Below are 26,145 nucleotides of genomic sequence, written 5' to 3'. Positions count from 1 at the left end.
GACTGCCGGGCAGCAGGTGCGCGATACAGCGCAAGCAGCAAAAGACCAGGAAGGAGGCGAGGGGTGGGGATGTGAGCGGTGTCTTTAAGGGCCTGATAGTGGGGCGGGTCGCGGGTGTGCAGGGGGCAGTCGCCTGCCTGGAGCATGCGCTGCGCTGGGTGGCGGAGCGCGGCGCGGCGGGCAGTTGGCGGCGCCGCACTTCCTCGGCAGCCGCGGCGGCAGCCGGCGAGCACGGCCCTGGCGCTGCTGTCGTGCGGGGCCGTGGTGCCGGCCGCGGAGCCCTGAGCGCCCGCCGCTCCGCCCGCTGGGGAGCGGGGCTACACGCCGGCGAGCCGCTCCCCGCCTGCTGTACGCCCGACGGTTGAAGCGGCGAGCGGGGCGCCGCGGCGGCGGCCATGGGCAACGAAGCGAGCCTGGAAGGAGGCGAAGGGCTGGGCTCTCTCCCCGAAGGGGCGGCGGCAGCCGGGGATGGCGGCGGCCCCGCGGCCACCTTGCAGCGCCTTGTCCCGGCTGGGGTGGAGGCGGACCTGAGCCAGCTGAGCGAGGAGGAGAGGAGACAGATCGCCGCTGTCATGTCAAGGGCGCAGGGGCTGCCCAGAGGGAACCTCGCTGGCGCGGAGCCGCCTCCCATGCAAAGGCATGCACGGAATATCTCCTTTTTTCCGCTCCTCCCTTCCCCCCGACTCCCTGTCTTCGCGGTGGGGCGGGGGGCGAGTCGCAGTAAGGATCCAGGCCCGCTGCAGCGGGAGCAGGCGTTGCATTTTGCTGGCTGAGGGAAGGGAAGGGGACGGCTGCACGAGTGGCGGACACTAGGACGGAGCCTTCACTCTCTGGCTTTCCCCACTCCAGTGGTTTCTAATAACGGCGGTCCTAGGTGCCAGTGAGCTGCGCCCTCTCCCTTCCCCTCCCTTCGCACTGATCCGGAGTACGGGTAATTTCTGTGTCTGGGGAGAGGAGAGATTTGAATACAACGTCTCGGGTTTCTCTGTGTCTATGTGTGTGTGTGTGCTTTATGGGGCTGGAGTGCCCCACAGCTCAGGTAGCGTTCAGAGGAGCTCTTCCAGGGATGATGGATTCTGTGAGCTTCTCTTTCTGGAGAAAGAGATTCTTGTTGAAGCTTTCAGATCTTCTGGGTATAATGTATTTGCTAGCCACTGCTCTGCCAGTTGTTAACCTCTAAAACTCTCATTTGGCTTCATTAAATAGTCATGCATTGAGGAGGTCTGTTTCAGTCTATTTTTTTTTTTTCACCTTATTTTCCTTCTCGATTTTTCCTTCTTTTGTTGAAGGGGGAAAGTGGCTAAATAATATATTAAATTTATTTGGATTCAGTATCCTGGATAGCAATGGCTTTATCTCGTTTTGCATCCGTGAAGGCCAGAAAAAAATCTTCTCGTTCTTTCCCTGCCCCTTTTGTCAATTCACTGCCCGATGTGCAACAAGCCCAAGCCCGCGCCACGGCCCTGGGCCGGTGTAGCCGTTTCAGCCGTGCCCCTGTCCGCGGTCCTGAACTCGCCTCTTCCCACGCTCGTCATGCAGGGCCGGCGTCGCTGGTGCTCTCCGTCTCCGGGGCTGGGCGTGTTGTTTGTCTTGAAGGAGGATGCAGAAAGGAGCCTCCTCTGCTGACCGTTCAACACCGTTCTTATTTATCGACCTCACCCTAGATAAATGCATACTGAGTTTATATAATACCAGGTTTATATAAGTGAATGGTAGAAGAAGAGAAGCAAAGAGGGTGGGACCAAATTCATCCTTGGGCAAACTACTGGAGACGTTGAGATTACTCCTGAGATGTTGGTTGTTTTTTTGTTTTTTTTAATTGTAAATCAAAGAATCCATTTTGATGTCTCATATAATTATTAAACAGGTGTTATCACTGAAAATAAAATATAATTTATTGTTCAATTAAAGGACTCAAACCAGCATCTATAGATGTTAATGGACAAAAAACCTAAACATATTGATTAGGTCTGTGAAACAAAAACTGAAAATTCCCTTTTTCATTACAGAAAATGAGCCAGGTCACAAAGACTTTAAAAGTTTGTTTCATCCTAATGTTGCAGTAAAAAGTAAGATATCTTTGGAAGATTTTAGACTAGGCTAAACTCATTGTAGTGTGAATATTTCTGCATTTATAAATGTCTGCTTTCCTACAAATGTATTTATGGCATTAAAACCTACTTTGATCTTATTAGTGTACCACACTTTCACTGTCCTTTTAAGATATTCTGAAGTAACAATTTTTTGCAACTACAGACTTTTTAGTAGTAAGTAATGTATGTACTAGGGAATGATTGCAACTTTATCAACATATAATACATGCTATAACTTCTAGGACTTTTATAGTCTTTGAGCTTTTAAGTCTTCAAAAATGCACTAGCTAAATGCAATTAATATCCATTATAATTTTTAGCTTAAGCATTTAGATGACAAGCACCTAATGTGTATTGCCTTTTTTTCTCCCTCATTTGAACATTTGTTTGGGATGTTTAGCACCTATGGAATCATTCTGTCTTACTTCAGTAACCCATCTGCAGAAAACTCATGGTTAGGAAATTTAGCTGGAACATACACAGGCAATTTGTAAGCAAGTTACAGTTATTCTAGCTTCATTGAATGACTGTAACTATGTCAGTGTCCACTTGCTGAGGAATCGTTCCACATTATCTAAAAATGACCAATAAATGACCAATATATGAACTGTCTAATGCAGCTGGGGGTTTGTTTGTAGGTTGTTTTTTTTTTCCCCCAGTTCATTAAGTTGTTCACAATAGGCATGAGGTTTTTGTTAAATTTCCTCTTTACTCCAAAGAAACTTTGATTTGGCTGTAATATTCAGGTAAATGAATAATGATGAGCTCTAAATCAAGGCCAAAGTAGTGAGAAACATAACAGCATAAAGAAAATGGTTGAGACAGAACTAAATGACTGTGCTTGTGGAGTCTGGATTGGAGACTTCAAAAGAATGGTGGGTTTTTCATGATTCAAAAGGTCTAAAAATAAGCAAATTCTTGTCAAATAAAGATAAGAATTTTTTTGGGGGATTTTTCATTCTCCAGATTAATTACAATTGTTCAGTGTCAGTCTGTAGCTGATTTCAAAACAGTTCAAGAAAGGTGGCTTTAACTTCCAGCTGCCTAAAACTAAATGGAGCAAGTCTTGGCTTTTGACAGAGGTAACATTTCTCAAGGCTTTTTCTTCCACTAGTTATCCATACTCTATCTCCATTGCTTAGAAACATTGTTATATATGGAGACAGGACAACCTTGCAGATTCACCTGGCTTTATTTCTTAGAATCATGGGTTTTAATCTCACTTCCAGTCCTGACATCTGATCAGGTGGAAATAAATGAAGCACATTGTTTTGACAAAAATGAAAGTTGGAAGAAAACCCTGTTTCAATAGGGGTTCACAGTTACTTGTTAATGTCTAAGTTCTGTTTCTAGAAACTTTTTTGTTTTTTGTTTCTTTCCATCTTGACACTGTAAGGTTTAGGCATGGGACCCTGTTTCCTGACCCAAATTTTACTGCTACTATTGATCCTTTTCTTTTTTTCCCTTGTCACTTTAAGCATTGTTGAATGACACCTTCCACTATTTTGAATACTTGCAAGCACAAATGCACCAGTGCACCAGACTGTCACCAGTTGTTTTCCAGTATCTGAAGGGATCCTACAGGAAGGCTTGAGAGGGACTTTTCTAGTAGTAGTGTCTAGCAGTAGGGCAAGGGGAAATGGTTTGAAACTGAGGGAAAGTAGGTTTAGACTGGATCTTAAAAAATTCTTCAGTATGAAGGTGGTGAGACTCTGGAATAGGCTGCTTAGGGAGTTTGTGGATGCCTCCTCCCTCGGGGTACTCAAGGCCAGGTTGGATGAAGCCTTGAGCAGTTGAGTCTAGTTGAGAGGTGTCCCTGCCCATGGCAGGGAAGATAGAGTAGATGGTCTCTAAGATCCCTTCCAACCTAAGCCATTCTATGTTTCTCTGACTAGTTGAAGTTATCTAGCTTATTAAGCATGACCTCTTCACATATACCCGAGTGCTTTTCTAAATAAGAAGAAACAAAACTGCTGCCAGACCTGTGTAGTTGCTAATGAGAATGTGGAATTATTCTTTTAGCAAGCAAAAATGCCAAATACTTAAAGGTGCTGGGTTATCATTGGGCATTATATATATATATATGAATAGTGAGTTAATCAGTGTTCACTGACACCAATGAAAATACATCTACTCAATTCAGTGGGTTGAACATTAAGGTTGTAAACTTCCCAGTGTTATGGACAATAATTTCACAAGAATGGTAAAGGGTAAACGTAGTTATGGAACGCTGAAAATAGTTTTTCCTTAAGCATTTCATGTGGAAAAATTTAATTTACAAGAATGTGATAAAGTCTCATGTTGTGAGAATTATGAGCACAGAAATGGCTACTGCTTAGCTTTGTCCTTGTATATTGCTATTGCTAGGTATGCAATAAAAGCCCTAAATATTAATCAGAAATACTAGTAAACTCATGGAAACATTAACAGTATAAAGTAAATTTTTCAATGTGTCTGCTATATATAATTCTGCAAACTTCTGATAAAATTCTTAAACAGAATTATGCAAAATATATTTGATTTTTTGTTATGTTAAGGAAAGCTGTTAAATGTAATGACTGATTGTTTATTGTGCTTACGTGCACCCAAGAATAAATATCATGTCTGGAAAAACAAGATCACAGTTAGCTGGATGTCTCAAAGTGAAATCTGAACATTTTATATTTGCAACACTGTTGCAGCACTGAAGAGAACACTCTTATCTTCCCACAAAAGCGCAGTGATAGCACTGAACAGAATGTTTTACTACATCCTTTAGCAGTAGTGTTGAATACAATATTATTTCCTCCAGCTGTAGCTGAGTATAGCAACAAGCAGAATATGTGATCATGAAGACATGATCTTGATTTTGATTCCTATATTTTTAGTAATTTTTAGTAATTGTATTTAAAAAGAAAAAAAACGAAGCTTCAGGAGTAATTCTGTGGACTGGCATCATTGTGAGTGGATGAGTGGCAAACCAAATACTTTAAACAGAAACATATTATATGTCCCTTAACATACCTGAGATTTAGGAGTTTAAGTCCCTGCTGCATAGCAAATTGTAAATATACCCAAATTTTGTACAAGTAGCCAGAACATAAGATCAGAAATAGTTTGCTGTCTTCAGTGTTTTTCTTCTACAGCTGTGCTTTGATTGGCTAACATTCTGACACCTTTGTTTCTTTTAGTCTTCTCTGTCTCCCAGGGGATAGAATGGAGAATTAGCCAGTTGGATTTCGGGAAAATAGTTGGGCTCTTCAGATTTCTAAAGAGAAAATTATCTGGTGGTTGTATTAAATTATTTTCTAGATAATAAGTCAGTCTATGACTGAATAAGTCTTTATAGAACAGTAATTTTTATTCATATGCATTTTGCATACACCTTGTAACACTTGGTCTTGCAAACACTTAAGCACCTGAGAAACTTCAAAGTGTTACTACAGCACTTCCATTGTCACAGATACATCTTACTTGATTTTTCTAGTACTCTGCATTATTTTAATTTTATTGCATTTTCTATTTGCAGACATGCTGAGCTTGATACAAGCCACCATCCCAGGCTACCGGGTAAGCCTCCAGATCCAGGACCACCAAGTTTAAGTAAAAGCAGAACGGTAGATGTGCTGAAGACGGAACAACGGGCGCCTGGACGGAGTCCTTCTTCTATTAGTCTAAGGGAATCAAAGTCTAGGACTGATTTTAAAGAAGACCAGAAGCCAAGTATGATGCCCAGTTTCCTCTCAGAAGCCAATCCATTGAGTGCCGTCACTTCAGTTGTGAACAAATTCAACCCTTTTGATTTGATATCAGATTCAGATGCAACTCATGAAGAAGCTGGTAAGAAACAAAAAGTTGCCCCAAAAGAGCAAGGGAAACCTGAAGAACAGAAGGGCCTTGCAAAACATCCAGCTCAACAACAGTCTCCAAAGCCAGCTGTTCAACAGCAAGGACCTGTGAGACCTACCCCCCAGCAAACTGAGTCTTCCAAACCTGTGCCTCAGCAGCAGCCTGGGGAACCAAAGCAAGTTCAGAAAACAGGCCCTGGCCACCCAGCAGACTCTAAGCTAGAACAAGGGAAACAACCACCCCAGCTACGAGGACCACAAAAACCTCAATCAGAACCAACAAAGCCCATTCAACAAGAAGCTTCTGCAAAACCTTCATCAGGCCCAACAAAACCATCAGCACAGCAACCAGACAGTGCTAGAACATCATCCCAAGCACCACCTCCCACAAAAGCACCATCACAGCAGCCAGGATCTGTAAAACAATCATCTCAGCAGTCAGCACGGCAAGGAGGTCCTGTAAAGCCATCTTCCCAGCAAGCAGGGCCTCCAAAACAGCCTGCTCAGCAGCCTGGACCTGAAAAGCCATCTGCTCAGCAAACAGGACCTGCAAAGCAGCCACCACAGCCTGGACCTGGAAAGCCACAGCAACCAGGGCTTGTAAAACAAGCACCACCACTGGAAGGGCCTACAAAACCATCTTCTCAAACTGGGGGAGCCACAAAGCCCCCAGCACAACAACCAGGACTTACAAAACCACCAGGCCAGCAAACGGGGCCTGAAAAACCATCACAGCAAAAGCAACCTGCAATCCAACCCACTGAGTCCACCCCAAAGAAAACCTTCTGTCCTCTTTGCACAACCACTGAACTGCTTCTGCACGCTCCAGAAAAGGCCAATTACAACACATGCACACAGTGTCACACTGTCGTCTGCAGCCTGTGTGGATTCAATCCTAATCCTCATATAACGGAGGTGAGTAGTTTTTAAACTGATGTTTGCTGCCAGAACACAAAATTAAGTTTACCTTCTTTATGCTGAAACATCAGATTTGTTACAATGTGTCATTGTGATCACTTAAGGCCTCGACAGTTTTAGTGATAAAAATAATGTACAATGTATTTGGGAAAAATCCTCATGAGTAAAACAGGAGTGAAATTAGGAAGAAAATAGTAAAACTTCTGTGTTCATGAAGTGTTTAGATGTGCATTCTTATTTCTTCATATAAAAAGAGGAGGAGCCCTAATGTGACATTTTTGCTGTTTTACTTGCTTAAAAGCACTTGCTAGCTACATTTGTAAGCCGACTACAACAGTGATCTGTTAATGTGTTTATAAATTAACAACATCTGCTGCCATAAGAACTAAACAAAAAAAAATACAAAACCTGCTTTGTATCTACAATGTGTATTTTGGAGAAAGATGTGTGGTGGTATTTCTTAGCTGAAAGAAAGCCTGAGTCATGAGTTTTGACTTGATGCTATTCAGGTTATTTCATTCTTGAGGGATGCTAAGAAAGCGATCTCTGTGGACTATTTCTATTTCTTGATACTCATTCTTGCTGTAATTCTATAACATAGAAATGGCATAGAAAGTATTAAGACTTCAAATGAATTTATTTTAACCTGATGTTTTCAGTAGCTTGATTTATGTGCTTATGGATATCATTTACTTGCTCTGCATGAGTTTCATATGTGTGTCTGATCTCTTCTTGATGCTTGAACAGCTCCTTGTGTATCCTGATATTTTAAATTTTCAGTGTAAGTTGGATTTGTTTTCAGTACCAACACTCTTATCAATTTATAGAAATTCAAGTGTAACAGACCTGGCACCAAAGACTAACTAGTGATAAATAGCCAGGAAGGATATTTGGCAAGCTTATTTTTATTGTGTTTTGTCTTGTTAGTTTGGCTGATCAGAGATGCTGATAGAAGTACAGAGTGCTACTGTATTTTGAATCTGACAAATAATATCCCTACATCTAACATTGAATCAAAGAAGCACTGAGGCTGGAAGAGTTCTCTGGAGATCATTTAGTCCATCTCTTCTCAAAGCAAGGTCACCTAAAGCATGTTGCTCATAATCAGTTTTGAGTATCTGTAAGGATGGACACTGTTCAGCCTGGATAAGAGAAGGCTCCAGGGAGACCTAATAACATCTTTCCAGGCCCTGAAAGGCACCTACAAGAAGACTGCAGAAGGACTGCTTCCAAAGGCCTGGAATGGTAGGACAAGGGACAATGGTTTGAAATTAGAGAAGACTAGATTTAGATTGGATGTTAGGAATAAGTTCTTTACTATGACGGTGGTAGAACCCTGGAGCACTTTGCCCAGGGAGGTAGTTGAGACCCCGTGCATGAAAATATTCAAGTTGAGGCTCAACAAGGCTCTGAGCAACCTTATCTAGTGGAGTATCCCTGCTGACTGCAGTGGGATTGGACTAGACCTTTGGGAATCCCTTCCAAACCAAAGCATTCTATGATTCTCAGCCTCTCTGGACAAGCTGTTTGCTCAGTATCACAATGATTTAAGAACATTACTAGCAGTTAGATTTCTTTCCAGTACATACGTTTATTAGCAGATATTTGGTAAAAAAACAACAACAGGATTTTGGCATCCAGTAAGTACTTTTGTTTTTTTTTTGGTTAAAATTGTAAGTTTTAACTAGAAAGAGTAACTGCAGTAATTATTGGTACCATGTTACATTGCTTAGGAGTGTACTTGTATTGGAGAACTAGTGACTGGAACAAGCATGTGCGGAAATTTTGGAACTTTGGAAACTAATCAGGTGCTTCAAGTTTATATTATCAAGGAGGAAAGATCATAAAGTATGTAATTTTGGACTTTTTGGGTAAAAATAAATGAATGTATATTTGTGTAACAGACAAAAATGTGATGCAGTGATGCTAAAGTCAAAGAAGAATTGTAAGAGAGCTTTACCTTGAAATTCTGACTGTGTTTTTAGACCAAGATTTCTTGCATTTAGTTGTTTTTTTCCTGTTTGTTTCTGTGCTGCTCTCTTGGACCTTCAAATTTGTCCTTCTCATATTTCCCATGGAATTGGTCAACAGCTTTCATATTTTGACATGAAATGATTTTTGAGAGAATTTATGTAAGATCTTAATGCATTTGAAAATTCTGTGAATAATTACTAGTTTTTGAAGTGGGTACTCTGCAAGTGTGAAATACAGGACTTTTAAGACAATAAGTACAGCTGCATTTAAGACTAACTGATTGCATACATATGTAAAAGCACATTTGAATTTCATATTACACATTGAAATAAATACAGGATATGCATTTATTTCATGATGAAATTGTTTCAGTAAATGGAGGTCTTGGCCATCTAATTTATTCAGCTATTAGTTCCAATCTCCTGACTCCCACTCAGATGTTTTTCGTTTGCTCAGTTTTGCACCACCAGCTGTCTTGCTGAAACTTCATTGTGGGTGTCCTGCTCCAATCTGTAGTGAAGTATGATGAAAATCACATCTGATTTTGTTATTGAACAGTTGGAGCAGAGTAATGGAACCTGCTCTGGCACATACGAAAAACTGACTTATTTCAGTGGTGAACGTTCCTGCTTGAGTTGTTCTGAAACTTTCCTTCTAGTTTCCCTTTCTTTTTTTCAATATTTGGATTATTAAGGAAAGTTTCTGATGCCTCATTTACAATAGTTTGCTTATTTCTTCTTGTCTAGCACAAAAAACGGTTTCTGTCATAGCCGTCAGTTTTCTTGAGTATGGTGCAAGTTTTTTCTTTCGGCTTTACTTACAAGTTCTCAAGTGTTACTGACCAAAAATCTTAGTCTTTTACGCATGCACTTATTGACTCTATCTTTGCCTCTTATTATTAAACTTTGACATTTCCTGCTGTAATTTTTGCCAAGTTTTATGATTCTGTAATTCTGTGTTGTGCCTTTCCAGTGCCCTTTATAACCACTGTTTTTGTTGTTTATGTCAAAACACATTATGGTTTGGAAAGCAATAATTTCAAATTGGATGTGAGATAGTGGAAGAAATTTATTTAGAAAAGCCTTTATATTACTTTTGGTCTTTAACACTTTCACTTGTAGATCTGCTTGAAATACCTTCTTCATATATTCTTCTTACAAGTTTCTTCAGTCTTCATAATGAACAAAGAGAATTTCTTTTCCAGTATAGGTCATCCTAAATTACATGCAGAATCACAGAATGTTAGAGGTTGGAAGGGACCTTGAAAGATCATCAAGTCCAACCCTTCTGCTAGAGCAGCATCACCTAGGGCAGGTAAACACAGGAACACATCCAGGTGGGTTTGGAATGTGTCCAAAGAAGGAGACTCCACAACCATTCTGGGCAGCCTGTTCCAGGGCTCTGTCGCCCTCACAGTGGAAGTTTTTCCTTCTATTGTTTATGTAGAATCTCCTATGCTCCAGCTTGCACCTATTGCCCCTTGTTGTATCATTGGACATCACTGAGAGGAGCCTGGCTCAGTCCTCCTGATGCTTGCCCTTCACATCTTTATAAATATTACTGAGGTCACCCCTCAGCCTCTTCTTCTCCAAGCTAAAGAGACCTAGCTCCTGCAGCCTTTCCTCATAAGGGAGATGTTTTACCCCATCATCTTTGTGGCTCTGTGCTGGACTCTTTCAAGAAGTTCCCTGAAGTTCTTCTTGAACTGAGGGGCTCAGAAATGGATGCAATATTCCAGATGTGGCCTCACCAGGGCAGAGTAGAGGGGAAGGAGAAACCTTCTGGACCTACTTGCCAGGGAGCCATTTGCCTTCATGGCCACAAGGGCACCTTGCTAGCTATGCTCATCCTGTTGTCCACCATGACTCTCTGGTCCTTTTCTCCAGAGGTGTTTTCCAACAGATCAGTCCTGAGCATACACTGGTCCATGGGATTGTTTTTTCCCAGAGGCAAAACTCTACACTTGCCCTTGTTGTATGTCTTTCAATTTCTTCCCACCCAACTCTCCAGCCTGTCCAGGTCTTGCTGAATGACAACACAGCCTTTGTCTATTCTGTATTTCTAACTAATTCTGGAAAGAATATAGCACACTTTAAAAACTGTCTCAAGAAGTAGATTGAATAAGTTGTTAAAAGCATTATTTAAAAATAGTAATTTCTTAAGTTGTTATTAGTTCTTTTAATCTAACCCTCTATTTAAAATGCAGGAGTCCATGCACTCTGTTTCACTTTGTGTCTTCATTTGAGGCCGGACAGATCCTCTGTTGCCCCAAGAGGGACAAATGGATTGGAAAGTGATGGAAAGTTTAAATGGAAAAGCAATTGGTGTTTTACAGAAATTGCTAAGCCTAGTGGCAAAGATATCCTAAAGCATACCAAGCCCTTACAGCACAACCAAAGGGCCCCCAGCACTTCCCTTCTCCCCACCTGAGGGTGTACCCAAAACCCCCAGGCCTCTTTTCCTCTCCCTCCCCCCTCCCAGTCTGCTAGGCTAGTCACAGGCTGCCGTCCCCCCCCACCTTCTCCTCCTGGCATTAGGCTTAGACAGTCCTAAGAGGCCTTGAGATACTCCCCCACTGTTACCCGATAGGGAGCATCTCCAATGTGAGCAGAGAGGGAAGAAAGAGAAAGAGAATGACTTTGCAGATGAATTTATAGGGCACAGGATTTATGGGTAGAAATACACTGTTTCCTGTGTCCACCTACTGAGTTGGATGCTCAGGACACAGGAGGTGTAACTTACATGGCAGCAACAGGATGCACCCAGCCTCAACTGCCACAGTCTGTTTTAACTCACTAAGGAGAACTGTGGAACTAAGAGCAGAAAGTGATACCTGTATTGCACCAAGGTGACACCCTTGAACTTTCTCTCTGAACCATCTGATGCTGCAGTCCCCTTGAGCAAACAGGAAAGTTGGTGTCTTGGTTTTTGCAGCAGCCTAGAGAGAAAACACACCGTACATAACATGTTCAGTAACATATGTCTCTCTAATCTGTCTAGGAGTTCACACTCTGCTTATCACCATGACACACGACTGCTTAGCAACAGTTGCATAAAGTAAGAGAAAGGCTTGATGATTTCCTTTCACATACAGCAGAACTTTGTAGCAGGTGTGTATTTTGTAACATGATGATTTATTTTTCTCATTGAAATAAAGTGTTATTTTGCCTAAACCACTTCCACGAGCCATTAGCAATAGAAACCTGTACTTCCTCATGAAAGATTCAGCCCTCTGGAATATTTGAATATAAGTAGGCTTTCTGAAAACGAGCAAAGACATCTGAGAAATTATTTTGTGAAACACTTACATATAGTTTTTGATAAAGCTAGGCAAAAAGCATAAACTACTCTTGTTCAATCTAAATGAACACTGCATATGCCTGGTAGCGGGAATGAATTTTCATCTTCTGTGTTACTGGAACATACATACAACACAGACTGAGCAAGAATCAAGCATGTAATAATATCATTATATCCTTTATGATGGACATTAGTAAATTTGATGATCAATGGAGTGTTAAAGCTATTAATATTGGAAATTAGGTGTATGTGAGCTCTGCTGCATGAGCCTGCTCATGATGACTGTGTGAATGTGAATGCCTGTCTTCTAGGCAGTTTTTAGGGGAGTTTATTCTTCAAACATTTTATCTCTGTGGTCCATTTTTCATCTGCTCTTTCAGTATGCTCTTGATAGACAATTTAAAATTAGTCTTGGAGCCAGGTATAATGTTTTACTTAGATGCTTGCTGAAAATTGCATTCAGATAATGTGAAGAAGTGTATATTAATGTAGGATTTGTTTACTTGCCAAAGCTCTTTTGGATGCAGGCAGAGTGAGTTCTATAAAGTATTGTACTGATTTTGACTGGTTTTGGAACAACATCTGTTGTATCAAATAAATGTATTGAATCAACATTGTAGCAAAGTTGACAGAATCCTAATGGAAAAAAAAAGCATGAAAAAGAGAAGCGTGTGATTTCAGATCAAGTAAAATGTTTTACTGGATTGACATTTTCATTTTTCAGTTCAAGAGGAAAAAAAAAATTCAAGAAATCTAAAAATACTCTTTTTTTTGTTGTTGTTTTGTTGCTGTATTTTTATGGGGGAGGATTGTTTGTTTTTTCTCTCGATAAAGTGAGGAGTTTTCTGTATCAGTTGCTCTAGATACTATAGCTTTGACATTTTTCCCCCCTCTTTTTTTCCTGTGCTTCCTGTGCTTCAGCCCAGCTGAAGTGCATGTACACTAATGCACGAAGCATGGGTAACAAACAGGAGGAGCTGGAAGCCTTGATGCAGCAGGAAAATTATGATATAGTTGCCATCACAGAGACGTGGTGGGACGACTCACACGACTGGAGCGCTGCAATTGACGGTTACAAGCTCTTCAGGAGAGACAGGCGAGGAAGAAGGGGTGGAGGGGTGGCCCTTTACATCAGGAAGGCACTAGATGCCATTGAGATGGAGGCTAGGGATGATCGGGTTGAATGCTTGTGGATAAGAATTAGAGGGAAGACCAGCGGGGCAGACACCCTGGTTGGAGTCTGTTATAGACCACCCAACCAGGAGGAAGATGTTGACGAAGCATTCTATAGGCAGCTTAGGGCTGTCTCAAGATCTCCGGACCTTGTTCTCGTGGGTGACTTCAACCTGCCTGACATCTGCTGGGAACTCAACACGGCAGAGAGGAGACAGTCTAGAAGGTTTTTAGAATGCATGGAGGACAGCTTCTTATCCCAGGTGCTGCGAGAGCCTACCAGGGGCAAGGCTATGCTTGACCTCCTCTTCACCAACAGGGAAGGACTGGTGGGTGATGTGGTGGTTGGAGGGTGTTTGGGGTCCAGTGACCACGAGATAATTGAATTCTCGGTTTTTGGTCAAGCCAAGAGGGGCGGCAAGAAGACCTCCACTCTGGACTTCCGGAGGGCAGACTTTGGGTTACTCAAGGAACTAATTCAGAGGGTTCCTTGGGATAAAGTCCTTAAAAACAAAGGGGTCCAGGAGAGCTGGACCTACTTCAATGAAGAATTGTTGAAGGCTCAGGGACAGGCTGTGCCAATGTGCCAGAAGATGAGCCGCCGGGGCAGACGGCCAGCCTGGATGGTTCATGAACTTTTAATGGAACTGAGGGAAAAAAAGAGGGTGTATCACCTTTGGAAGCGAGGGGAGGCAACCCACAGAATGTTTAAGGATGTTGCTAGGTCTTGTAGGAAGAGAATTAGGGAGGCAAAAGCACACTTGGAGCTTAAACTGGCCTCTACTGTGAAGGACAACAAAAAGTCCTTCTATAAATACATTAATAGTAAGAGGAAGGGGAAGGAAAACCTCCACTCCTTGGTGGATACGGAGGGGAACATTGTAACCAAGGATAAGGAAAAGGCAGAGATACTTAACACCTTCTTTGCCTCAATTTTTACTAGAAGGGCAGAACGTCTTCCTGACAGCTGGTCTGCAGAGCTAGCAGAAGGAGCCAGGGAGCTGCACAGTTTCCCTATGTTCCATGAGGCGGTAGTTGGAACTCTCCTTAGCAGCTTGGATCCCCACAAGTCCATGGGACCAGATGGGATTCATCCTAGGGTGCTGAGAGAGCTGGCAGATGAGCTGGCCAAGCCACTCTCCATAATTTTCCAGCAGTCCTGGCTCACTGGCAAGGTCCCAGAGGACTGGAAGCTGGCCAACGTGGTGCCCATCCATAAGAAGGGCCGGTTGGATGAGCCAGGGAATTACAGGCCTGTCAGCCTGACCTCAGTGCCAGGCAAGATCATGGAACAGGTCATCCTGAGTTCAATAACACAACACTTACAGGATGGCCAAGGGATCAGGCCTAGCCAGCATGGATTTAGGAAGGGCAGGTCCTGCCTGACCAACCTGATCTCCTTCTATGATCAGGTGACCCGCCTGGTGGATGTGGGGAGGCCTGTTGATGTAGTCTACCTGGACCTCAGCAAGGCCTTTGACACCGTCCCCCATAGCAAACTGCTGGCCAAGCTGTCAGCCCATGGCTTGGACGGGAGCACACTGCGATGGGTTAGGAACTGGCTGGAGGGCCGAGCCCAGAGAGTGGTGGTGAATGGTGCCACATCCAGCTGGCAACCAGTCACTAGTGGTGTGCCCCAAGGATCAGTGCTGGGCCCTCTGCTCTTTAACATCTTTATTGATGATCTGGATGTGGGCATTGAGTCCATCATCAGTAAATTTGCTGACGACACCAAGCTGGGGGCAAGAGTTGATCTGCTGGCGGGTAGAGAGGCTCTGCAGAGGGACCTGGACAGGCTGGACAGATGGGCAGAATCCAACGGCATGAGATTTAACACATCCAAATGCCGGGTTCTGCACATTGGCCACAACAACCCCATGCAGTGCTACAGGCTGGGGTCAGAGTGGCTAGAGAGCAGCCAGGCAGAGAGGGATCTGGGGGTGCTGGTTGATGGTAGGCTTAACATGAGCCTGCAGTGTGCCCAGGCAGCCAAGAGGGCCAATGGCATCCTGGCCTGCATCAAGAACAGTGTGGCCAGCAGGAGCAGGGAGGTCATTCTGCCCCTGTACACTGCACTGGTTAGGCCACACCTCGAGTACTGTGTCCAGTTCTGGGCCCCTCAGTTTAGGAAGGATGTTGACTTGCTGGAACGAGTCCAGAGAAGAGCAACAAAGTTGGTGAGGGGTTTGGAACACAAGCCCTATGAGGAGAGGCTGAGGGAGCTGGGGCTGCTTAGCCTGGAGAAGAGGAGACTTAGGGGTGACCTTATCACTCTCTACAACTACCTGAAGGGAGGTTGTAGACAGGCTGATGATGGTCTCTTCTCCCAGGCACCCAGTACCAGAACAAGAGGACACAGTCTCAGGCTGCGCCAGGGGAGGTTCAGGTTGGATGTTAGGAAGAAGTTCTATACAGAAAGAGTGATTGCGCTATGGAATGGGTTGCCCGGGGAGGTGGTGGAGTCGCCGTCATTGAAGGTGTTCAGAAGGAGACTTGACGGGGTGCTTGGTGCCATGGGTTAGCTGTTTGGGTGGGTTGGATTGGTTGATGGGTTGGACACGATGATCTTGAAGGTCTCTTCCAACCTGGTTTTGGTTTATTCTAATGGTTTATTCCATTTTAATGTACAATCATTTGGTGATTTAAGAGCATCATAATTTCTTTAAAATCTTCATGATGATTTTGGTATTAGTATTTATTTGTCTCCTGCATCCTAAGCAGTAGACAAATACTTGGGCATAAAGTATTTTCAGTAACAAAAGAGGATTTATGCAGTCAGAAATGCATTGATTTTCTTATTATCTTTATTATTAACTTATATATGGAGGGGAATATATGATAATTAAAAAAAAAAAAAAAAAAAAAAACAAACAGAAAGAGCCAATCGTGCACTCATGCAGCCCAGAAAGCAAATAGTGTCTAAGGCTGCATCAAGAGTAGTGTGACCATCAGGGCAAAAGAGGTGATTCTGCCCCTTTACTCTACTCTTGTGAGACCCTACCTTGAATACTTCATCCAGTTCTAGGGTACCCATCAAAAGAAGGACACAGAGCTGTTGGAGTGAGTCCAGAGGAGAGCCACAAGGATGATCTAAATGCTGAATAGCTCTGCTATGAGGATAGGATGAGGCAGCTGGGGTTGTGCAGCCTAGAAAAGAGGGTACTCCAAGGGGACCTTAGAGCTGCCTTCCAATACCTGAAGGGATCCTACAGGATGGCTGGAGAGGAACTGTTCATAAAGGTTTCTAGCAACAGGAGGAGAGGGAATGGTTTTAAGCTGAGGGAGAATAGATTTAGACTGGATCTTGGGAAGAAGCCCTTCAGAATGAGGGTGGTGAGACTCTGGAATAGGTTGCTGAGGGTGGTTGTGGATGCCTCATCCCTGGGGTTGTGCTCTGCCAGATTGGATGAGGCTTTGAGCCAGCTGAGTCTAGTTGAGAGGTGTCTCTGCCCATGGCTGGGAGCTTGGAGTAGATGATCTCTAAGGTCCCTTCCAACCTAAGCCATTCTATGATTCTGTGATTATATAATTCTTCTGGTGAATCCAGATAAGTTTTCCTTATATTTATAATAAAATGAATATAAATTATTATCCTTTGTTGATTGGGGCAGTAAAGGAAGCTACTGATTGAAATAAAATAATCTTTGTGGTTTACAGACTAGACCTTTCTGTGCCCAAGTAGTTCGTAAGAATCAGGATGCAATATGTATTGGAAATGGCATATAAACAGAAATAAAACTGCCATTACTGTAGATAGTGACATGTCACAAAGTTTGAGCTTTTTAATGCCAGGAAACATAAATTTGAAACTGTATGCCCAATGTAAACTTCAACGTGGATTTATTTAAGCAATGTAAAACAAAGTAGAAAGAAATTAAGGACTTGACTCTGACCTTCAGCTGTTGTAAATTTAAATAAACTGATTCAACTCCAACAGAACACAAATGTTGGGTTGGTTTTCTTTCACTTTCTCAAAGTTTTATTGTAGATATAGAGTCTTTACTGAAGTAGACCTAGAAGTGTTCTGCAAAAGAAGATGGAGCTTAGTCTGGGTTCAAACTGATTAGAGAGCAGAGTTAAACCAGCCTTGTTTAGCTGCCTTTTAAAAAGGATCAAAGTTGAAAATATTTCTGTGTGAAATATTGATTTTGTTCCAAAGAATACTTAGAGTTTTCCAGTGTTACTACCACTACACATTAGATGGAAATGGAGATTATTCACAAATTTTGCAATTAAATGAAGTTGTTATAGTTCTTTTAGTTCTGCCCCCAGCTTGAACTGCTAGATATGCATTTGGGAAAATGGTGAGATCCTCAAATAGAAGGGTCATGGTAGCATAGAAAAGTGTTTTTCTCTGTGGAATATTCTTAAATACACTCCTACACATTTTTTCTCTCAGAGGAAGGCTGCCTACATTTTGTACTTAAATTTAGGGTTAGATGTATTAATACTAATGATGCTTAGAGGGTTTTTTAATATTTTTTTTTTTTTTTTTTACAAAAGAGGTAGAAATTAGAAAGAAGCAGACACCTGTGCATGGCAAAATAATTTCTCAATGTTTTAATTTGGCAATAGTCTACAGTATGCTGGAGTCTTTTCTCATTAGCCCAGAAAACTATCCTGTCCAGTTTTTAGCACAAGTAAATAATAAATTAATCTGCATAGCTAAAGATGTCAACTGCAGTGAGCCATCTGTGCCAGTATTACTGTTGCCTAGCAACTGTAATTTACTACTATGTTAGGCCATGTGATGCAGAGATGCTGTTTGCTGGGTAATCACTGGGCAGGAGGCATGGCTCAGCCCTGCTCCCACCAGACAGTGTAATCCGTTTTCAAATCCCAGTGATATTCACTTGGATGCGCTCTGTGTAGCACAGCTGAACTTTGTTAACCTTTTCTTTGCTGCTCCCTTGATCTGCACTTGAATCTTTTGTTAATCACTCACATTTTTAGTACATTAAATCTTGAAGCAGTTAATGGAAACAATCAGCATTTGCTGCGCTCATGTGTGATGCAGTCCACTGAGCTATGTTTAAGCCATACAATCATAAAATTGTTAGGGTTGGAAGGGATCTCAAGTATCATCTAGTTCCAATCCCCCTGCCATGGGCAGGGACTCCTCACACTAGATCAAGTTGCCCAGAGCCACATCCAGCCTGGCCTTAAAAACCTCCAGGGATGGGGCTTCTACCATCTCCCTGGGCAAGCTGTTCCAGTGTCTCACCACCCTCATGGTGAAGAACTTCTTCCTGACATCCAATTTGATCTACCCATTTCTACTTTTGTTCCATTCCCGTTAGTCCTATCACTACCTGACACTCTAAAAAGTCCCTCACCAGCTTTCTTGTAGGCCCCCTTAAGTTACTAGAAGGCCACAATAAGGTCTCCTCAGAACCTTCTCCAGACTGAACAACCCCAACTCCCTCAGTCTATCCTCATAAGAGAGGTGCTCCAGCACTCTAATCATCCTTGTGGTCCTTCTCTGAACATGTTCCAGCACCTCCAGATCCTTCCTGTAATAGGGGCTCTAGAACTGGACACAGTACTCCAGGTGGGGTCTCACCAGAGTGCAGCAGAGGGGGAGAATCACAGAATCACCAAGGTTGGAAGAGACCTCAAAGATCCTCAAGTCCAACCTGTCACCACAGACCTCATGACTAAACCATGGCAAGTGCCACATCCAATCCCCTCTTGAACACCTCCAGGGATGGTGACTCTACTACCTCCCTGGGCAGCCCATTCCAATGGCTAACGACTCTCTCAGTGAAGAACTTTCTCCTCACCTCGAGCCTAAACTTCCCCTGGTGCAGCTTGAGACTGTGTCCTCTTGTTCTGGTGCTGTTTGCCTGGGAGAAGAGACCAACCCCCTCCTGGCTACAACCACCCTTCAGGTAGTTGAATCACCTCTCTCGACCTGCTGGCTGTGCTTCTACTGGTGCAGCCCAGGATGTGAATGGCTTTCTGGGCTGCAAGTGCACACTGGTGGCTCATGTTGAGCTTCTCATCCACCAGCACCCCTAAGTCTTTTTCTTCAGGGCTGCTCTCAAACCAGTCGCTGGCCAGCCTGTATCGGTGCTTGGGAGTGCCCCAACCCAGCTGCAGGACCTTGCACTTGGTCTTCTTGAACCTCATGAGGTTGTAATGGGCCCACCTTTCCAGCTGGTTGAGGTCCCTCTGGATTGCCTCCCTTCCCTCCAGTGTGTCTGCTGCACCACATAGCTTGGTGTCATCAGCAAACTTGCTGAGGGTGCACTCAATGTCACTGTCAGTGTCATTGATAAAAATGTTAAACAAGACTGGTCCCAGTACTAATCCCTGAGGGACTCCACTTGGACATGGACCCCTTGACAGCCACCCTTTGGGTGTGGCCTTCAAACCCATACTGCACCAGCCTGGAGACCAGGATGTGGTGTGGGACAGTGTCAAAGGCTTTGCTCAGGTCCAAGTAAATGACAACAGTTCCTCGGCATTCATCTATTAATGTTATGACCTTGGCAGAGAAGGCCACCATGTTTGTCAGGCAGGATTTGCCCTTGGTGAAGCTGTGCTGATTGTACCCCATCATTTCTTTGTTATTCTTCTGCCTCAGCAGTGCCTCCAGGAGGATCTGCTCCATGATCTTACCAGGCACAGAGGTGAGCCTGACTGGCCTGTTGTTCTCTGGGTCGTCCGTCTTTCCCTTCTTGAAAATGGGGTTTATGTTTCCCCTTTTCCTGTCAGTGGGGACCTCCCTGGACTGCCAGGACTTTTGGAATATGATGGAGAGTGGCCTAGCAACCTCATCTGACAGATCCTTCAGCACCTGTGGGTGTATCCCATTGGGTCCAATGGACTTGAACACTTTCAGGTTCTTCAGATGGTCACAAACCTCATCTTCACTCACCATGGGCAGTTCCTTCTTCCAGTATTCTGGGAGTGTGGCTGGAGCCCTTGCAAATGAAGACTGAGGTAAAGAAGTCATTAAGAACCTCAGCCTGCTCCATGTCACTCATCACCAGCTTACCTGTTTCCTTTCTGAGGGCGCCACACCTTCCCTAGTCTTCTGTTTACCATTAATATACCTATAGAAATTTTTACTCTTCCCCTTGATTTCCTTGGCTAGATTTAATTCTAACAGAGCTTTAGCTTTCCTAATCAGGTTTCTTGCTGCTCAGGAAGCTTCCTTATATGTCCCTGATTCCAGCTGTGTCACAGAATCAAAGAATCAATAAGGTTAGAAAAGACCATAGAGATTGTCCAGTCCAACCTATCACCCAACAATTCATGACTAACTAAACCATGGCTTCAAGTGCCACTTCTGATCCTCTTCTGAACACCTTCAGGGGCAGTGACTCCACCACCTCCCTGGGCAGCACATTCCAATGGCCAATCACTCTCTCTGTGAAGAACTTTCTCCTCACCTCGAGCCTAAACTTCTCCTGTTGCAGCTTGAGTCTGTGTCCTCTTGCTCGGTGACTGGGAGGAGAGACCAACCCCCACCTGGCTACAACCTCCCTTCAGGTAGTTGTAGACAGCAATAAGGTCGCCCCTGAGCCTCCTCTTCTCCAGGCTAAGCAACCCCAGCTCCCTCAGCCTCTCCTCATAGGGCTTGTGCTCCAGACCTCTCCCCAACTTTGTTGCCCTTCTCTGGACATGTTCCAGCAACTCAACATCTTTCCTAAGCTGAGTTAGTTGCTTAAACAACCTGAAGTCTGTCCTCCAGAAGTCCAAAGTAAGGGTTCTGTTACTGCTCTTTCTTATTTCCCTGCATATTGAAAACTCCACTATCTCATGGTTGCTGCACCCTAGACAGCCTCCCACCATCACAGCTCCCACCAGCCCTTCTCTATTTGAGAACAGCAGGTCAAGCAGGGCGTGACCCCTGGTAGGCTCACTTAACAGCTGCATCAAGAAGCTGTCCTCCATACACTCTATGAACCTTCTGGACTGCCTTCTCTCTTCTGAGTTAAGTTCCCAGCAGATGTGTGGCAGGTTGAAGTCACCCACAAGGTCAAGGTCTGATGATCTCGAGGCAGCCTCCAGTTGCTTATAGACTAATTCGTCAACCTCTTCATCCTGGTTGGGTGGTCTATAACAGACTCCAATCAGGATGTCAGTTTTGTTAGCCCTCCCTCTGATTTTAACCAACAGGCACTCAATCCTTTCATCCTCAACCTCAAGTTCTTTGACATCTAGAGATCCCCTAATATACAGAGCCACCCCTCCTCCTCTTCTTCCTTGCTTGTCTCACCTAACCATCCAGTGCGGTACTCCAATTGTGTGAATCATCCCACTATGTTTCTGTAAAGGCAACTGCATCTTAGTTTTCCTGGTGACCCATGCCTTCCAGCTCCTCTTGTTTATTACCCATACTGCATGCTTCCCACATACATGCACTTCATCTGGGCTGATGATTTCTCAACTAACTCTAGTTTATGTCCATCTCTCTTCTCTCCTGTCCTCTCTTCCACTCCTTGTGTGCCAACGTGTCTAGGAGCTCCTTGCTTATCCAGGCAGATCTCCTAGCATTCTTTCCTGCTTTCCTCTTTGTGGGTATACTTTGCTCCTGGGCATGGAGAAGGTGATTCTTGAATACTGACCAGCTGTCCTGGGCCCCTCTTCCCTCTTGGGCTTTGTCCCATGGTACTTTGGCCAGTAGATCCCTGAAGTGATCAAAGTCTGTATGCCTAAAATCCCAGGTTGCAAGCTTGGGTTATGTCCTCATAGTTGTCCTGAGGATCTTAAATTCTATTGCTTCATGGTCACTGCAGCCAAGGTTATCCCTGAGTCTCACATTGGTGACCAGCCCTTCCCTATTGGTGAGAACAAGGTCCAGCATAGCACCATTTCTTGTTGGTTCCTCTACTATTTGGAGGAAGTTGTCATCTTCTATGCCTTCCAGAAATATCCTGGAATGCTGATACCTAGCTGTGTTGTCCCTCCAGCAGATGTCAGCATGGTTGAAATCCCCTACAAGGACCAGAGCCTGCGAACATGAAGCCACTTCTATTTGCCTGTGAGTGCCTCATCTGCTTGGTTCTGCTGGTCAGGTGGCCTGTAGCAGACCCCCTACAGTAACATGACCTTCCCCTGTCTTCCCTTTCATCTTCAACCAGCTCATCATCCTTGCCCAGGTGGAGCTCCACCGTGGTCTTTTTCCTTGTCTTGTGCAAGTGTTTTTCCTTATGTGAGGCAGCTTCAATACTTTGTTGTCTGTAAAAACTGATGTTTAGATATTCTGACATACTGGCATTCAAAAGATAAAAAGTAGAAATATTATCTTCTCTGTTTTGCCTTATCACTCTAATTATATAAGCTGTAAAATAATTCCCCAAACAGTCGTAGTTCATGTGCAAACTATAGCTTTATGTAGCAGTAATTTAGGCAGAGTAGTAGAGTGTGTTTTAAGCTTGTGATAACTGTATGCCACAATTCATCCAGTCATGTTTTTAGTAGTTTTAAATCAGGTAAATTACATGTAAAAATAGCATTTTAAAATGTCTATTTAAAAAGTTTGCTCAAATGGTTATTTAGCACCAAGATACAGTGCTTGTATCCATTGTTGTGATTTGTGGAATGGATACCTAGGGACCATGCTGCTGACTAGAACCTAGCATCATTTTTGTGAGCATCTTGAATCAGTATTCCCTGTTAAACTCCCCAGTTGTCTTCTACTTCTGATATCTGAAAAGAAGGTAAATATTTATTTTGTAGTAATGATCTGTTTGCTTCAGATGAGGATCAGTTACATACTGTGTACAAGAATTAAAGGTTTGTATCACTGTAATTATTTCAAACAGATGAAATCTTATTCATAGAAAGATGATGCAAAAGGAAAATGTAGATGCTAGTATGGCTCAGACTTGTTTAGACAACCTTTTCAGTTGTATGTTGACATACTGATTTTGTTTGTTCAGTTATAGCTGCTCTCTTTTGTTCATAACAGGTTTTTTTCATCTAGTTCCTTGTCTTTTACAGTATTAAAGAATCACAGAGTCATGGAACAGTAGAGGTTGGAGGGTACCTCAGGATAGTCCAATCTCACTGCTAAAGCAGGTTCACCTAGATCAGGTTGCACAGGAACTTGTCCAGGCAGAATTTTAATATCTCTGGTGAAGGAGATCAAAACTTCTCTGGGCAGCCTCTTCCAGAGTTCCATCATCCTCAAAGTAAAGAACTTTTTCCTTATGTTTAGGAACCTGTGTTCTATTTTGTCCTCATTGCCCCTTGTCCTATCGCTGGGCACCACTGAAGAGTCTGGCACCATCCTGTTGAAATCTACCTTTTAGATATTTATAAGCATTGATAAGATACCCTCTTGATCTTCTCCAGGCTAAACAACTCCAATCTCTCAGCCTCTCCTTGTAAGAGAGATGCTTCAGTCCCCTCATCATCTTTGTAGCCCTGTATTTAACTCTCTGTAGTAGCTCCCTGTTTCTTGAACTGGAGACTCAAAAATTGGTTGCAGTACTCCAGATGTGACCTCAGCAGGGCAGAGTAGAGTGTGGGGGAGAGCCTACCTCAACCTGCTGATCACAGTCTTCTTAATGCATTAACCTTCTTAGTCACAAGACCACATTACTGGCTCATGGTTAACTTTTATACCAGCACTCCAAGTCCCTCTCCATGGAGCTGCTTTCCAGCCTGGTCAGCCCCTAATCTGTACTGATGCATGTGGTCGTTCCTCCCCAGATGCTTGCCCTTGTTGAACTTCATTAGGTTCCCTTCTACCTGTCTCTCTAGCCTGTCTAGGTCTTGCTGAATGGCAGTGCCGTCTGATGGTGTGTCAGCCACTCCTCCCAGTTTTGTATTATCAGCAAACTTGCTGAGAATATACTCTTCATTGAGGTCACTGATGAATATGTTAGACAAGACTGGATCCAGTACTGATGCATGGGGAGCCACTGCTGCTAGCTACAGGCCTCCAACTAGGCTCTGCACTGCTGATCATAACCCTCTGATCTTTATCATTCAGCCAGTTTTCAGTCCACCTATTCTACCACCCTACATGAAGCTGCATAAAGTCATGGGCTTACGTGCTTTATGTTTTGTGTTCCTCTCATCATCTTGGCAGAAATGTCTTGTATGAGCCAAATCTGGATTCTTCAGTCCTCTCTGAAATTGTCAGAAACCAAATAAACTGCTTTGGGATAGCACTGAGAAATGTTAACAATCTGCATATCTGTGGCAATGTAAAGGCTCTATAAATCTTTATATTTCTGTGGTGTTGTAAAGTGTTACTATTTTATTTATGTCTTAATGGTCCTTTTTATAGCACAAAATTACTGGTCAAATGAGAGTGAGACCCATAGAATGTGGCCCTGTTATGCAAAAGGACTGAGAAAATGGCTTCTGAGAGCTATATTCCTATTTTTAGGTGAAATGTGTTCCATGTGCAAGCTGGAATTCCTTTAGAATAAAAAATAAACCTTTATTAGAATAAACCAAACCAGGTTGGAAGAGACCTTCAAGATCATCGTGTCCAACCCATCAACCAATCCAACCCACCCAAACAGCTAACCCATGGCACCAAGCATCCCATCAAGTCTCCTTCTGAACACCTTCAATGACGGCGACTCCACCACCTCCCCAGGCAACCCATTCCATAGCGCAATTACTCTTTCTGTATAGAACTTCTTCCTAACATCCAACCTGAACCTCCCCTGACGCAGCCTGAGACTGTGTCCTCTTGTTCTGGTACTGGGTGCCTGGGAGAAGAGACCATCATCAGCCTGTCTACAACCTCCCTTCAGGTAGTTGTAGAGAGTGATAAGGTCACCCCTGAGTCTCCTCTTCTCCAGGCTAAGCAACCCCAGCTCCCTCAGCCTCTCCTCATAGGGCTTGTGTTCCAAACCCCTCACCAACTTTGTTGCTCTTCTCTGGACTCGTTCCAGCAAGTCAACCTCCTTCCTAAACTGAGGGGCCCAGAACTGGACACAGTACTCGAGGTGTACACAGTACTCACATAGATCTGGAATTTTAGAATCAAGCTGAATTCTCTTCCTCCCCTACATCATCTTCAGGAACAGAAACATCTCTCCAATCAATGCACTCACTCTCTGACAGTTTTCCTATTGCTTTTGATGGGTTTGGGTAGTTAGAGTAAATCTGAACACTTGTACAGAAAGGAATAAGGCTCTGAGTTGCCTTCAGTTGTGTTGGCTTTGTTTGGGATAAGGAGAGCTGTTTCATAGTTTGTGTTTCGTACTGGAGCCAACTATTAGGTTGTGAATAGATAAAGAAAAGCAAGCTGTGGAACATAGTGCTGTGACTTTCTTCAATGTAATTCTCAATGGATTTTGTTACTAAAACACTGTGAATAAATGATTTTAATGCTCCCAGCTAGTAGAGTCTCTGTGAAGCTTTAAAAAAAAAGATATTATCGCTGATGATTACATGCAGTTTTAATTACTTTGTTGTTTTGAGTGCATATAGATTTTTACATCAGTGAATTCTCAAGTGAGGTAGAACTTTTTGTGTTCAGTAGTTGAAATCTGAACAAAATGCTGCATGAAATCTGTCAAATGTACAGTCCAGTCATGACACTTGATGACATGGTTCTCAGGATGAAGAAAACAGTTTGTGTATCTTTACTAGAAATAAGACCCAGTCCCTGCCCCTATCTACCAGTGTGTTCTGAAGGGTCGAACCCCAAAACATGCCCTAGCCCAGACAATGGGTTAAGCACCTGTGAATGTGCTAACCTGGACACTTCCTGGGGTCCAGATAAACACGTAGCACGTGTAATTAGCTTTGTGACACAGCTGTGAACTGTGTGTGCCCCTGGCCACATTTGGATATGCCCCATCCCATAGGTTCAGTTATCAGGTTTCTATGTTACCAAAGGGCATTAATTGTCTTGGGACAGTATTTAAACCAGA

General features: G+C 43.4%; 1 protein-coding gene across 3 annotated transcripts in view; it reads left to right on the top strand.

Annotated features, from left to right (window-relative positions):
- Positions 1–316: 316 nt before the first annotated feature.
- The window catches only part of PCLO (piccolo presynaptic cytomatrix protein), a 353,643-nt gene continuing 327,814 nt past the window's right edge, over positions 317–26,145 (top strand). For 2 of the 3 annotated variants that reach the window (XM_068167817.1, XM_068167810.1), the window contains exons 1-2: positions 318–637; positions 5,602–6,835. In XM_068167817.1, coding sequence (XP_068023918.1) covers positions 396–637; positions 5,602–6,835 — 1,476 coding nt within the window. In that variant the 5' untranslated portion in view covers positions 318–395. Of the gene's footprint in view, positions 638–5,601; positions 6,836–26,145 lie in introns of all 3 variants that reach the window. The other variant, XM_068167826.1, reaches the window with a different exon arrangement.

Source organism: Melanerpes formicivorus, unplaced genomic scaffold, assembly GCF_026170545.1.
Source record: "Melanerpes formicivorus ecotype bairdi unplaced genomic scaffold, bMelFor1.0.p_v2 SCAF_3, whole genome shotgun sequence".
Taxonomy (NCBI): Eukaryota; Metazoa; Chordata; class Aves; order Piciformes; family Picidae; genus Melanerpes; species Melanerpes formicivorus.
Note: the sequence above shows the minus strand (reverse complement) of the source record. Positions and strands in the feature narration are given on the sequence as shown.